Genomic DNA, 14691 nt, shown 5'->3' with positions numbered 1-14691 from the left:
TGTTTGCACCTTTTTGGCCTTTCCTCTCATGTAGAGCAGCCTGTTGCTAGGTGTTGGTTGCCATCACCCATAAGCTGCTTCAGCATCTCATTTTTAGTGAATCTCCTCTAGTTTTTTCCCTGCTTCTCTGCTTTTCTCAGTCCTCCTACATAACTTTCACACATAAATAACTGTTTTCCCTTTTTCTTGATATAAAAATAACAGACGCCCCCCACTGTGGGTTGTTATTTTTTATCGTGCATTGACAAAAATAATTAAATAAGTTTGCTTTTTTGTTTTTAATGTGTGGTGGTTTTATGTAATCTACTGCTTTCTGGAAATCTTGGACTTTTTTTTTTAAAGGATTTGTTTTAAGTTAACTAGATTTAAATGTGGTTTGGTTTACATCATGGTGGATTTGTTCCGACTGTCGTGTTTCCTGGCCTGGTTTAAACCCAGACTCTTTGAAAGATTCAAAATAATCAGAATGCTTTTTGTTTTTCTGGATCTAGAAAAGGAAACAAGCAAAACAGTCGAGTTGAGAGGTCAGGTCATCCATGAAGTGGATAGACTCAAATACCCTGGTAGAAATATGAACTATGATTAAATGTGGACATCATCATCAGGTTTCAATTGGATGCTTTAGGGAAAACTATCTGAAATGTTTGAAAAGGAATTGGCACTGCAGCCAAAATAGGTCCCTAAAGTTACCAAACCTCTCTGATAACATCAGTTAAGATCAGTGAAGGTCACAAAAATGAATCCAGACTTTGTAAGTCTGCTTCTTGAATGATCCAAGCCACCAACAGCGCGTGCATGGTTGCTAAGAGACTGCTGTTAAAGCAGATATGCTGTTAGACCGCCGTTCTGAGGCCTGTCCTGAATTTCCCTGAGATCAGTTCACCTGCTTTTGCTACCAAAATAAAAATAGCAAAAAACTCCAATGTGTGTTTTGATGAACCATAAGATTTACAGAGAATTCAGAATAGATGGCACAGAAAATAAACTCTTATTTTGACATCTTCTACACAGTTTAGCACCGTTAATGTTAGAATTGTTTTCACATCAAGGTGTTTTACTGAAGCTGCAGCTATGTTTTTCCACATCTTCCATCTGTGTTTGCAAGCTTGGGATGAAACGGCGCTCAATCAGAAGCTGTTTGTTGACGCGGCAGATCAGAATTCGGGAAGTTTCATTTCCACCTTCCTCTCCCGATAGGCCCGCTTGGATTTTCCAGCTGCCAATAGTTAATTTGATGTTTGCCTTTCTCACTTCAGCAGGACGTTGTGCATCTAATCACCTAACACTGGCTTTTCCAGCTCCCCGCTGCTCGTGGATGTGCCACAACCTTTTGCTAAAAATAACAGAGTGGGATGGCAGTGGCAGTGACCTGTCTGTGCGATTGTTTCTGCCTCTGAATTTTAATACGGCTTGTGACAAATGCCGAATAAGTGATGGTTTTACCAAGCTGCCTTCTGTTTAGTAAGAAACATCTCGTGCTGACAAATGGGCCTCTATCTAGGAGCTGTGGTGATGTTTGAAGCACAAATATAAATTAAGCCCGTTTCATTTTGTCGTTGCTGATGTTAAACATTAGCATAGAAAGCTTCTCCGTGTTGATCGCAAAGATAAACTTTACCCGCTTCGATCAGAATGAAACAAGCAAACACACTCGTCGGTTGTGTAACAGAAAAATAAAAGTCTATCTTTTTCAAAAGTTTTGTTTGAGTTTGGGATTCTTTCTTTTTTCTGCAGATCTGCACAAATATTTTCCGCGCACTTCCGCCAAGCGACAATCCAGATTTTGATCCGGAGGAGGACGAGCCCACTCTAGAGGTTTCATGGCCTCACATGCAAGTAAGAACCCAGTGCTTCACTGGATCCATCCACTCCAGCTTTGAGAGACTTGAACTGTAGTTAAATGTTGATTTTCTTTTTTTTTTTCCTTGATATTCCAGCTTGTCTATGAATTTCTGCTCCGCTTCTTGGAGAATCCCGACTTTCAGCCCAGCATTGCAAAGCGGCATATTGATCAGAAGTTTGTTCTTCAGGTAGGTTCGCTTTTGTTTGTTTACTTTCAGAAAATATTTCTTAGGCATTTTGTTTAAAGCTGCTTTTAGCGTTAAATGCAATTTAGTTTTCAATGTGAGCAAATATTGTCCCTGAAATCAGTGGTCCCCAACCAAACAGTTGACATCAGGCCGCAGAGAAAAAAACAGAATAAAAACCCACATTTTCACATTTTTTAAATATTCTAATTCTGAAGGAAGTTTCATTTTTGAAAATTTACTAGATTATCTTCACCACATCTCATTCTTGACGCATGTAAAGTCGCTTGGTCACAAGTCAAAAATACCTCCACTACTTTCTTAAAGCGACTGCGCCAAATTGAAACGACCAAGCTAACAAAGTTGACCAAAAAGAAAAGGGTTTTTGTTAACTTTAAAAGTTTATTTTCACAGAGAAGAGCCAATAATGAAACAGAAGAAGACCCTTCGACTTCAAAATAAAAAAAGCTGCATTCCCACACACCATAAAAGTAATGCATATGCAGCATCTTATGTTATGAGGATGCTGCTAATAAAGTTACTCAAGCAATGGATTCATGTAAATTTTATTTTAAAAAAACAAAAAACAGTTTAATTGAGCTATTTTAAGGCTTGTAGCTTCCATTGTGACAGTTAGGGATAAAGGAAAAATCAATTTCACATTATAATGGTTCCTAAATAAAATCCAGTGTTCAAAGAAAGTTTAAACAATATAATTTACAGAGGAAGTTGGCCACTTCAGCGTCATCCAGGTTGAAATTATTGTCTAAGGTTAAATCGATCCGTGGCCTGCAAAAGGTTTGGGAATCACACCAATAACAGGCTGTGCTTCAGGATCCTCTGCAGAAATCTGTGGTTCATAATCAAGCGGGCGCCTCTAGACCTGGAATGTTGGCCCAGCCACATTCGAGGTGCCTGGTCCCTCTTTCCGTGATGCAAGTGTAGTTGCTTGGGGGGCTTTAAATAGCTACCTGTTGTTTACGCTTCACAAGGAGAAAAGGGAAATGTGTTTGAAGCAAAGAGAAGAGCGGCGAGGTTTTATGGAAATAAAGGCAGGGGAAAAAGGTCTGGCTAACATCACATGTTTTAATAAACACAGCATGGGAATGCATTTTATGGGATCCCTTTGAGATGTGCAGGGAGGCAGATTCTTTGGAAATGATCAGGCAAATCCAACGAAGAGTGAACAGTAAAGTCCTAACGTCTTCAGGACAGCGTATGATACCGGTTTGTCGTTGCCAACTCGGTCTTTGTCTTTTCTTTGGGGGTCTGCCGGCAACGTTCACTCGGCCCAGCTGTTGCAGAAACTGGATTTCGTCTTGGGGATAGAAACCTCTGAGCAACATGTCATGGGAACGTGTCCAGGATGGATTTGAGGCTTTTTTTCTTCTTCTTTTTTTAGAGTTTTGTGATAAATTGTCAAGTAAAGCTGATCATCACTGCCATGACACTCAATAAAATTAAGATTAGTTTTATTAATCCTGCAGGGAAATTACGTTGTAGTAGCAAATGCGCAGGGAAGAAACTCATACATACATGAACATAAAATACCCAGTTAATGTAAAAGACAGCTTGAAGGGCACCTGGGATGATGCATTGATGCAAGTTTGTGAGGACAGCTCTGACAATTACAGAGGAGTTATAAAGTCTGATTAAAGAAATTAAGAAATTTATGAATACGGAATATACAACTACTGAACGGTACACCAGTCGTGAAAAACAAGAATTTACAATTAATAGAGGCTTAATTGTTAAAACAAGAGTAATCATAAAAATCATGATACTTAAAAAAATATTATTATTTTTTATTAATAATTTCTTGTTAAAAATTCAATGTTTGACTAATGGAGCATTCTAATGAATAATTTGCACCAAATCTCCTTTTTAAAGTGAGATTCTTACTTTAGATTAGTTTCAGTTTTATTTTCTCTCACCAATAAACAAAAAGCTCTTTTCTTTGTGCTCATCTAAAGTAGGAGGAACCTTTCAAATCCCATTTGAGTGCAGTGCACTGATGTCATGGCCTACTATGATGTTAAATGATCCGTTTATCGAGCACTTCCTTAATCAGGTTAATATCTGAATATCTGTGGTGAGAAGCCAACCTGAACCACGTGAGCGAGCCCGTCTCAGCCTCCACAAGCTGGGATGATAAGCATGAAGTAATGCAGGAGGTTTTCATTTACTCTTTCCTGAACCGCAAACTGTGTGTGGGCGATTAATGTTGTTAAACCTGTACGACACGGTTGAGGAATTTGCTTGTGTTGTGCTTCAACTGGAAATGATGTTCTCCATCCTGAAGCTGGGACCTTTTGAGTCTCAATTAGAAAACCAGTCGTTTCGATCATGTGCAAGATGCAGTTCTGCTGCGTTTTAGTCCAGGTTTCTTCCAAAAAATCCAGCTGAATGTTTGTAAAGATTTCGGGTTAAAGTGGGGAATTGTTGATCAGAATTGTTGATCAGATGCTGGTAAGGTTAGTGTGAGAGCTCAAGTCCTAATGTGACCTTGCGTGATTGAATATTGACGTTACCTCGGGCGGATGCAGCATGAATGTATCGCACTGTAGCAACTTCCATTTGAAAGCAGACGGGCCCCGTGTCCGTATCCCTTTTCATGCTTATCGATCAGCGTTAATGCTCACCCGGCTTCTTACGTAAGCCGTCGCTCTTCAATAAATGAACAATTCTGCTTTCAGCACGGTAAAGTAAATGTGAGGCGGGGTGAAAAGTGTCCGCTCAGCCTCCAGAAACACTCCTGGTGGCATCTCATCGCCTCCTGTGATGGAGCTGTTTCATGGCAGCAGATGTCGTTTGTGCCTGACATCTCTCAGCCGCATGAATACAGCGTTGGCAAGGCGCTGTCATTTGCACCCCTCTGGAGAGCATCTGTTTCTGAGGACGAGCTCCCACGATCTTTTCCATCGTGGATCTTTAGGGCTCCAAAGTTCAGAGGCTGTTGGACAAAAATCACAATCTGCACTTGAGACATGTTGTTATATTCCTGTTTTGCTTCATGCAAATGTAGCTTCATCTGCGTGGACTGACACGATGAAGCCCCTTTCCTGAAAGTGTCCGGGGTTAAAAATAGACCTGTCACCTGATGACACACTAGTGGAAGATGAGCACTCACCCCAAAGCTAGATGAGGCCTTAAAAAAAGCCCTTCCCGTCTCAACTAAATTACATAACTCATCAATCGTTTCTGCAAATAGCTGCTTTATGCTTTCAAAGCTGTTTGCATTATCTGCGACAAATGCATTGTGCATGCTGGATAGGAGCTGGGAAAATAAGGAGGGAATATTCATGTATGTGTTTGCACACATGGCTGCTGTACAGTCAGCCAAGTCACTGCAGCATTACTATAATAATCCCCAAAGTCGGTCTCTTGGAGTGATAAACATACAGAGGAGAGTTCCAGCTCCACAGAGTTAAGTTATTGTTTCGCAGACACGCAGCGCTGCTGTTTTGATTCGCCTGCGTTCAGAGGAAAAAGCCAGATTTTATGCCACTGACTGAGCAGCCAATATGTCAACACAGTTGGCACTGTTTTTGTGTTTGGTGGTCTGTTCCGGCCTCGTACACAGCTGATGGGTTTAGAGCCTCTCAGTCAAAAAGTTGCCTCCACAGACCCCTTTCTTATGGTTACATTCATTCTCAACAAATAAATTGCATCCGCCGTGTGGAGTTTGATTCACATTTGTTTGTAAAATGCTAGATGTAGTTCTGAATACTGTATTTTCCTCCGTCTGTGCAGCTGCTGGAGCTTTTCGACAGCGAGGATCCACGAGAGAGAGACTTCCTAAAGACCATCCTGCATCGGATTTATGGAAAATTCCTCGGCTTGCGAGCCTTCATCAGGAAGCAGATCAACAACATTTTCTTGCAGTCAGTTTCACTTTGTCATTTTCATTTTTAAACTCTTAATTGGGAGGGAGATCAGTGTGGCCATAATGAAAGAAGTATAAATTAGAGGATTTAGGAAAGGGTTGTTTTGGTCATAACTAACACTTTTTTTTCCTGCATCGAAAAAATTGACCAAAAATATGGATTAAAGACCCATTCGGATGAAAAATGGCGTTTTTAAAATGTCCTTGTGGCATTTCTCTGATGTAGGACATATATTAAGAACATTATGCTCAAAATTGCATTTCTGAGTATTTCTTTTTCAAATCGTTGTGAATCAGTAACAGTCCCACCCGCAAATCGGAGGCTGATTTTTATTGAACTACTACCGCTCTGCAGAAACAATGTCCTAAAAATTACAGTTTTTTAAAGGACTTATATCATGCAGGATCCATTTTTTATATCTTTTAAGTGTATAATAATTTTAATACCTCACAAGTGGGTTTTTTAAATTGTCTTAATTTCTCTGTCATATGGTTGTCATAAGGTTGTGAACTGGTGGTAAGTCGTTTAACCTCAGTTAGTTAGCTCATGCTCATCTGTGCAGGAAAGTAGGAAAGTTCAAATTCATTGAGAAATGGCTTGAGAATGGGGATTACTACTATATTACCATTAATATATTAATTAAACTGGTTTGTGTACTTATGAAGCAAACTGCATGGTTTGCCCAAAGATTATTTAAATGTGTAGAGGAAGAAACGGCAGACTCCAGCTGTTTGATTCATTACATACGGACGTAGATGCATTTCTTTCTTAAGTGTTCTTAAGAAAAAGTCTTAACTATTTTTCAATGGAACGTCTGTAAATCTGCAGACACCCAGCAAACCTGTTCTTTGTACTTCTTCCTGCCAGTTTTCAACAAAAGGACTCAAATCGGGAGGGGAAGAACTCAGTCTTTCACAGAAGCCCATTCTCTGGGGACAGTCGAACCAGGACACTTTGCAGAGCCGAGCCTTAATGAATGGTCAAACGCTGAGGCCGGAACAGCAGGTTCATTAATGAGGCAGTGCAGCTATCGCTCATGCTGGCTCATGATCTCCTCTAGTCCTAAGACGCTGTCTTGTTTACAAAGGGCTTTTTTTTTTTTTGGACAAAAAATGCTTTTTCAATGCAGACACCAGCAGCACTGTTGGGCTGCTGCAGAGTTTGAGTCCGAGTTTCTGCTTGTGGCGGATGCAAACATGTATTTTAACTTTCCATTTTTGCGTCAGGACAGCGGTAACCGTGTTCGGTCAGGCGTGCTGCAGCTTTACTGCTCCTGTTGCCGTGTGACACAGAGCTGTACAAGACCCAGACAGGGGACACCTGATGTCATTTCCAACCAGCGAGGTGGCAAAACGGGTACACCGGTTTTTGACCATCTGCCACCGCGGATATAAATAGGGCCACAGTTGACAGACTCTCTTTGTACATTGCATCGGTTCAGGGATACACCAGTATCCCCTGCAGAGAAAAATAAATGAAGCGTGGCTTATTAGACTGTAAATATTGTTTGGTCTATTTCTCAACAATATGAGAGCATACAGGCGAATTTGATCCTCATTTTCAGGTTTATTCAGAAATGTTATTGTGTCGTTGTGATAATGTAGACTTTTGCTCTGACTCTGCAGGTTCATATATGAAACGGAGCACTTCAACGGTGTTGCTGAGCTACTGGAAATTCTGGGAAGGTAACAAACCCCATTGATTATTTGATTGATTGTTGCTTTTAAATCAGAGACACAAACCTGTGCAACTTTGAAAATCTGTGCATTTGCTGCTTTTCTTCAGATATAAACATTTTTTTTCTTTATTTTTTTACATTTATTATTTCTCATAATAAAACCATACAGCAAATATATAAGAGCATAGTCAAAAATGTATATAAAAAATTGTTGCATTTACTGTTAAGCTCAAAGGCTCTCATAATAACTGTGGCACTGTCTAGTCCAATCTATAAAAATAATCCCCATGTCTTAAGCAAGACTTCATCTTTGGGATGCAGTCGAAAGTCGAGGCAGAGTTCAACGTTTAACCATTGTGACCTGGAGGGAATTTATTAACCTTTGTGATTTTAGGCCAAACTTCAAATTATTAGAAGTTTTTTTTGACCAAATAAAACACTATTTTCCTCATTGGAACTTTGTTTTTATAGTTGCCACTTCCTCAATTTTTCAAAAAAAAAGTAAGGTTAGTGCATGGTTACTGCGTTCCCTCACTGTTGTTTTTTTGGAACAGCTTTAAAAACCCTTTTATAATATTTCCTTTTCATTGCTCGTTTAAAGCCCTGGTTTTCTCTGTGTGTTCTGTAACTTACAATCCTCTCTTGTCTGCTTGTTTCTAGTATCATCAATGGGTTTGCGTTGCCTCTGAAGGCTGAGCACAAGCAGTTCCTGATGAAGGTGCTCATCCCGCTGCATACAGCCAAGAGCCTGGCCCTTTTCCACGCACAGGTAGAAGCAGCTTTTCTTTTAATTTCTGTAACAGCACCAGATTGCTTTGCATCTTTATCTTGAAGTCTTTTAAGTCTGTTGTCTTGCACAAAGGATATGCATCGGTTCGATTATGCAGCTTTTTTAAGGAGAGTTTTATTTGAGGTCACAGTGAAAACTGATTTAAATATTTGCATAAATCCAACTGCATCCTTATAGGTTTCGTTTTTTTCTCTTTAATGTCCTTTTTCTTCTGTAAAACAGCCTTTGTTTACTTATTAATTTTGTCCTTTGTGCCGCTCAGCTGGCGTACTGCGTGGTCCAGTTCCTGGAGAAGGATCCCACGCTCACAGAGCCGGTACATCTTTTTTACCCTCCCTCCCACTCGATGCACAGAATCTCCAGCTCTGGATTAGTCTGCACCGCAGAAATGTTGTAGTGAATGATGGAAAAACCACCCACTCAAATAAATGCAGAATAGAAATCCCCTGCTTTTCGTTGCAGGTGATCCGGGGTTTGCTGAAGTACTGGCCCAAGACCTGCAGCCAGAAGGAGGTATTTAGCTCCTTTTCATGTGCACTCCCATATTTTTGCGACTGCTGTGAAAAATTATTTTCTTTTTATTATGTGTTGTAGGTGATGTTCCTGGGTGAAATCGAAGAGATTTTGGACGTCGTTGAACCAACCCAATTCAAAAAAGTCCAGGAGCCGTTGTTCAAACAGATTTCTAAGTGTGTGGCTAATGCACACTTTCAGGTACTCTCATTTTTTTTTGTTTTTTGGTTTTATTCAAACCTCAAATGCTTTACAAATTTGATCCCGTCTCTCCTGTCCTCACAGGTAGCAGAGCGCGCTCTGTACTTCTGGAACAATGACTACATTCTCAGCCTCATCGAGGAGAACATCGACAAGATTCTCCCCATCATGTTTGGCAGCCTGTATAGAATCTCTAAGGAGCACTGGAATCCGTATGTTCATCCATATAATACCCATAAAATGTTCAGAATTACAGCATTTTACTGCATAAATAAAAAAAGGAGAAAAACATTTCGAGAAGTCTGGCATCATCAGACACTCCTGGTTTATTTTGCCTGCAGGGAAATGTGTTGCTATATCTGCAAGAACTGCTAAGCCTGTGTTTACATGTACACACTGCCGACGAAATGGTGCCCCAGCACGGCTTGGCTCGGGTTGTTTAGTATGAATGTGTAAGGTGAAATAAAAAAACATTTTTCCATAAACTTTCTCCTTCGTTCAGGCATTTTCACCTTCTTTTTACCACTTTCTTAATAATTTTAGGTGAAAATGATCATGAATGACTAAAATTCGGAAGCTCTAGTATGTGCAAAAGTTGGATTTTAATGTTTTGATTTAATTAAAAAGAAAAATGACGACATTTAAAGAGTCCCTTTCTAAAAAATGTAAAAGTGTTTATTTGATCACACAAGTTTTTTCTTAAAAAAAAAACAGAATCTTGTAACTTCTTATTGATAATTATTTTAAAGTTAAGAATCTGACCAACTGTATCTGCTTCGTAAACATGTAGCTTAAAATTGCTAATAGGCCTTTAAAGTCCAGGAAAAAAATATACATTCTGATATCCAGCAGTCTGTAGTTTATCCTGGGAATTGCTTTCTAAAAGTAACATGCGTTTGGTTTAATCTGTGAATTAGGATTACAGAAGTTTTAAGGCTCTAAAACCCCTCACTGCACATTTTATACATTTTTTTTCAGACAGACATGAACATTTTTACACGTCTCTCTTGTTTAAACTCTTAAAGTTTAAACTTTTGTGGAAAAATCCCCAATTTTATCGCATGAAAACAAAGATCTGCTCGCAATCGAAGATTTGGAGAGCTGCACACATCTGTACGGCACGGAAGAAATGATTGACAAAGTCTCCAGCCTGTCAGGAAGGATACAAAAAAAAAAACATGCAACACTGCACATCAGTGAAACAGCGAGACTGCAAAAAAGTAAAGGGTGACATAGCGAGGGATCACTGTAACCGAAGCCGTGTCATTTTTGTATCTGAAGGAAGTGTCTGCTGTGTTTCAGGACGATTGTAGCTCTGGTTTACAATGTGCTGAAGACGCTGATGGAAATGAACTGCACGCTGTTTGACGAGCTGACATCCTCATATAAAGCAGAAAGGCAAAGGTTTGTCACAAAGACCTTATTTATGTATAATAGCCTATGTTTACGATAAAGAACTCCGACCTGGTCTTGATGCAAATGGAGAATTCCCAGGTGAAGATGCTGCTTGGATCCACGATGAATGAGACCCTCAACAACTCAAGAGTTTTTGAAGATTCCGATATGTCAGAGGAGGTTTTGCATTTACTCTGACCAATCTGGACATTCAGGAGCAAAGTGGATGCTTTTTGGATTTTGCAGCCTATTCTTCCTGCTTTCACAGTTTTCTATTTAAGAGGCTAAAGTGATGTCACACACAGCTGAGGATGTTAGAGTTGCCGTTCGTCATACAGTCTAGTATCAAGGTGTCCAATTGTTTTCCTCAAACACGTGAAACGCCATAGAGAAAAAAGCTTTTACTTGTGAAAGCCCACATTTCTTTTCCAGGGATGCTCCATCCTCTAAAACCCAGAGAGCTGTTCTTCTGCTTATTGCATCTTTATTTTTATTTTTTTTACTTAATGGTTTGTTTATTGAATCTCCAAGCTCTTTATATCTGTTTTGAATCGGATCTTTTTCTTTAAAAAATGACTGTTTGTTTTCGTAGGGAGAAGAAGAAGGAGCAGGAGAGGGATGAGCTGTGGAAGAAACTGGATCAGTTTAAGTTGGGCAACGCTCCTCTGGTCCAGAACAACAGCCACAGTATCCCTAGTGTCCAAAACAACAACAACAACAACAACAACAGTAATAACAACGAGAGCCAGGAGGCCACCTCCACCCCGAGCAACAAAGACCTTGCCGTCACTGTGGAAGTTGAAGACAGCACCCCATGTGCCAAATGACAGTAGAAACCAGTTTTTCTTTTTTGGGGTTCCGTTAACGGTCTGACTGTTGGACCGTCGTGGGGAGGCGCAACGGAGACGACACAAACGACACCTCAGCAGTATAATAAATCTACTTTAGCGAGTGCCAGTGGTTCTTTGGCAGTAAAGAAATGTATATGTTCCAGACTCTCTTTGGATGTTATGTTGTGGCTGCAGTACATTGTCTGAAGATATCTCCTCTCACCTTTAGTTTCTTAACTGATGATCTTTTTTCTTGTTGTATTATTCAACGTGTGACACATGGGACGGGAGAAAAATAATGACTTTAATTTAATGTTTCTGATTGTTCTCCATTTAGAAGAGGTCAATAGCTATTTAAAGATGTCTGTTTTTAATGTGCTTTTTCTTCGTCGCTGCCAACACTCGGGTGCAAACCTCAACGGGGGGGGGGGGAAATCAGATGTTGGGGAGTGTTTTGTGCAGATGGGACCAGATCCTTATACATGAAACCCCCATATATATATTTATATTTACAGAGAGACCCATTTATATGTAGAGAGGATTGATTTTTAAGGACCAGAATAAGCCTGGACACCTCCTTATGTAGAGAAGAAACCTTTTGGGAGATGATTAAGCTAACCACTGACTCTGGGAGTGACTCTGCTTTATAATATGAATTAACACGTAAGAAAAAATATATTTTTCAAACTATTTTTTTGTTTAACGTGATGCATATTTTTCTTCTGGGTGAAAACATGAAGCTAAAGCAGTAGGTGCCTATATTTATACCGTTATTCATGTTGAAGTATTGAGGAAGGGCTTTAAAAGATTAAGCTTTTTTTTTTTTAATTTACTTAAAGAAATAGTTTGACATTTTTCCAATTTGTTGGAAACAGGCCACTACTCAATTTTTTGAATCAAGCTGTAAGCACGCCAAAAGTGCTGCGGAAATCTCTTCTTTTTATATTTGAATGCAGTTTTTAATGCATAAAGGAGGATAATTCTTTACGAAAACAGCCGTTGCTTTAATCACAGGGATCTACAACGATTTAAAGATCTACAAACTGACGTCAAATTGGATCAAGGATGTTGAATGTACGTTTAATAATGCTAAGTTTGAGGGCTGCTTACAGGGAAATGCCACTCCCCGCCAGATTTTCTGCTCAGTTTAATGCTTCTGTGGTTGAGGGAGGTGTAGTCAGTGCTTATTGGAGAATAATGGGGCTGAGAGCCAAGGTTTGAACTCATCTCAGCACTTATCTGGTATTTGATACGGCACAAGAGGCTTTTTGTTTACCGAGGAACTCCCCCCCCCCCCCCCCTAAAAAAAAAAAATCATTCAGCGCTATTAAAGAAAATCCCCATCAAGTCCTCTTGACCATCATGCCTGTTTGCCACGTCTGCTCTGTAAGCCTGTAAAGTTTTTTGATGAAGCTTGTAAAATGTGGTCATGTTCTCTGCATGTCGGAGATGATTGATGATAGGGACCATATTCCTGTCTGGACCTCACTGTCTGTTCAGCTCCTTTGGGTTTCTGTTAGGTCCGGTTGTCCCTGATGCCTTTCTGTCAGTCCAGCATTCCAGCCTCGGAGAAACTGTTGGGAACCTGTTTTGTAATCACAGATCTTCTATAGGTTTCACCATCGAATAAAGTCTACTTTATCTTTCTACTCTTTTGTTTCTGTACATTTTATTTTTTATTTTTTCCACTGCATGAGTTGCAATGTGTGATGAAAGTCAGCAGATGGTGCAAATATATAAAGTTTTGGGTTAGAAATTAATTGGTTTTCAAGGAAACGAAAGGACAAATTTGGGATTTTTTCCAATTTGACTACCCTCATATGAAGGCAACAGCTATGAGTAGTTATATTTCATTTAAAATTTTAATATTTAATATTGTTGCTAGATGGAATCAAATCAGATAAGACAAAAAATGCTCATTTAAAATGAAAATTCAAATTAATATATTCATCTTAACGAGCTTTTCTTGTAAATAAAATAATATTCTTTAAAGAGTCAAGTGTCTTAATTGGTAACAAAAGCAGGTTGATTCTGAAACTCCTCCCTTTATAAAGCCTACATTTACTTGTTCCAATATCTGCAGGCACAACTGACTTTGTTTGTGTGGCAGCACCCCCTGCTGGTAGATAAGTGGAACTGGAAATGTTAAAACTTCCTTCATGAGCATCAGTAGTACGGTAAGCATAAAAATGGCTGAATTCTACGACTCACCATTGTCTAAAATTTTGGTTTGATATCTTGAAATTTCACTTGTCAATAGTAAGAATATATTAAAATAATCATTTGATCTTTTTTATCTGTAGTTATGGAAGCATGACACAATACTGAACAGAAGGGAATGTCTTTTGTCTGCTCTTCTATTTTTATTCAACTATTTCCTTCAGTAAGTCATCAGAATTTCACACGCTTTGCATGTTCACAGCTGATGCCGTTTAATGATTACACTGCTTTGACTACAGTCTGGCATTTCGTCTAACGGGTTACTGGGCTGCACTGACTGTTCTATTCAGACTCATATTTTTTTTTATTTTCACTTGCACTAAACTTTATTTTTTAAAGTTTCCAAATTGTGTCCCTGGTAGATAAGTGTGTCTTTACTTTTGATTGAAATCCAATTTTTGAAAAATATGGCTCACTTTTCAACATGGATTTACAATTAAAGCCTCAAATACAATTTGCTATTCCCACAAAACCAATTTTAGGTAGGCGTTGAATAAAATGATGTAGGCAGTAGAACACAGACATCAGTGGAATTTTTTTTTTACTACGTATTGTTGAGTTTCTTAACAAACATTCAGCTTTTAATCCATCTTCATCTGCTTCAGTTTGTGGGGAGAGCAGACTAGTGGAGAGACCCAGACCACCTTCTCCAGAAGGTCCAGAAGGATCCCAAAGTGCTAACAACCCTTGTGCTATCCTAGGCACTTTAACGTTGGGAGTTGGGTCATCTAGACCCACTAGACCAGGGGTCACCAACCCTGTGCCCGCGGGCGCCAGTGCGCCCGCGAGCACCCCTTGTGGCGCCCGCAGGGAATGCACCCAAAAAAAATCTTTTTTTTTTTTTTTATTGAAGCAAATATTCAACAAACAACCACCGCATGTCTGTCAATGACAACAATATCAATTCTGAGATAAAGGTAGACAAAGAAAACCCAAATATGTAAACAAATATAACTTAAAAAATAATCACTAAAAGTAAGGGTCTATTACAAAAGTTTAAATAGATCAAATAATTTACACAATTTCTGGACATTCTTATGATTCATGTAATGTAAAGATTTTGAGAATAGGTTGAGGTGGTTGAATAATCCATTAATGTGAGGATTAATATTCCTGTCTGTTTTTATTTACATTTATGTTTAAAAAGTTA

General features: G+C 39.2%; 1 protein-coding gene across 1 annotated transcript in view; it reads left to right on the top strand.

Annotated features, from left to right (window-relative positions):
• ppp2r5a (protein phosphatase 2 regulatory subunit B'alpha) overlaps positions 1–12970 on the top strand; it is a 30297-nt gene extending 17327 nt beyond the window's left edge. Inside the window, exons 3-13 of the mRNA XM_004083439.4 lie at positions 1735–1836; positions 1938–2030; positions 5781–5911; positions 7540–7599; positions 8253–8361; positions 8645–8698; positions 8845–8895; positions 8977–9096; positions 9181–9308; positions 10399–10500; positions 11084–12970. Coding sequence (XP_004083487.1) covers positions 1735–1836; positions 1938–2030; positions 5781–5911; positions 7540–7599; positions 8253–8361; positions 8645–8698; positions 8845–8895; positions 8977–9096; positions 9181–9308; positions 10399–10500; positions 11084–11318 — 1185 coding nt within the window. The 3' untranslated portion in view covers positions 11319–12970. The remainder of the gene's footprint in view (positions 1–1734; positions 1837–1937; positions 2031–5780; positions 5912–7539; positions 7600–8252; positions 8362–8644; positions 8699–8844; positions 8896–8976; positions 9097–9180; positions 9309–10398; positions 10501–11083) is intronic.
• The last annotated feature ends 1721 nt before the right edge of the window (positions 12971–14691 follow it).

Source organism: Oryzias latipes, chromosome 24 (assembly GCF_002234675.1).
Source record: "Oryzias latipes chromosome 24, ASM223467v1".
In the NCBI taxonomy this organism is placed as follows: domain Eukaryota; kingdom Metazoa; phylum Chordata; class Actinopteri; order Beloniformes; family Adrianichthyidae; genus Oryzias; species Oryzias latipes.
The sequence above is the reverse complement of the archived record's forward strand: the minus strand, read 5'-3'. Positions and strand labels throughout refer to the sequence as shown.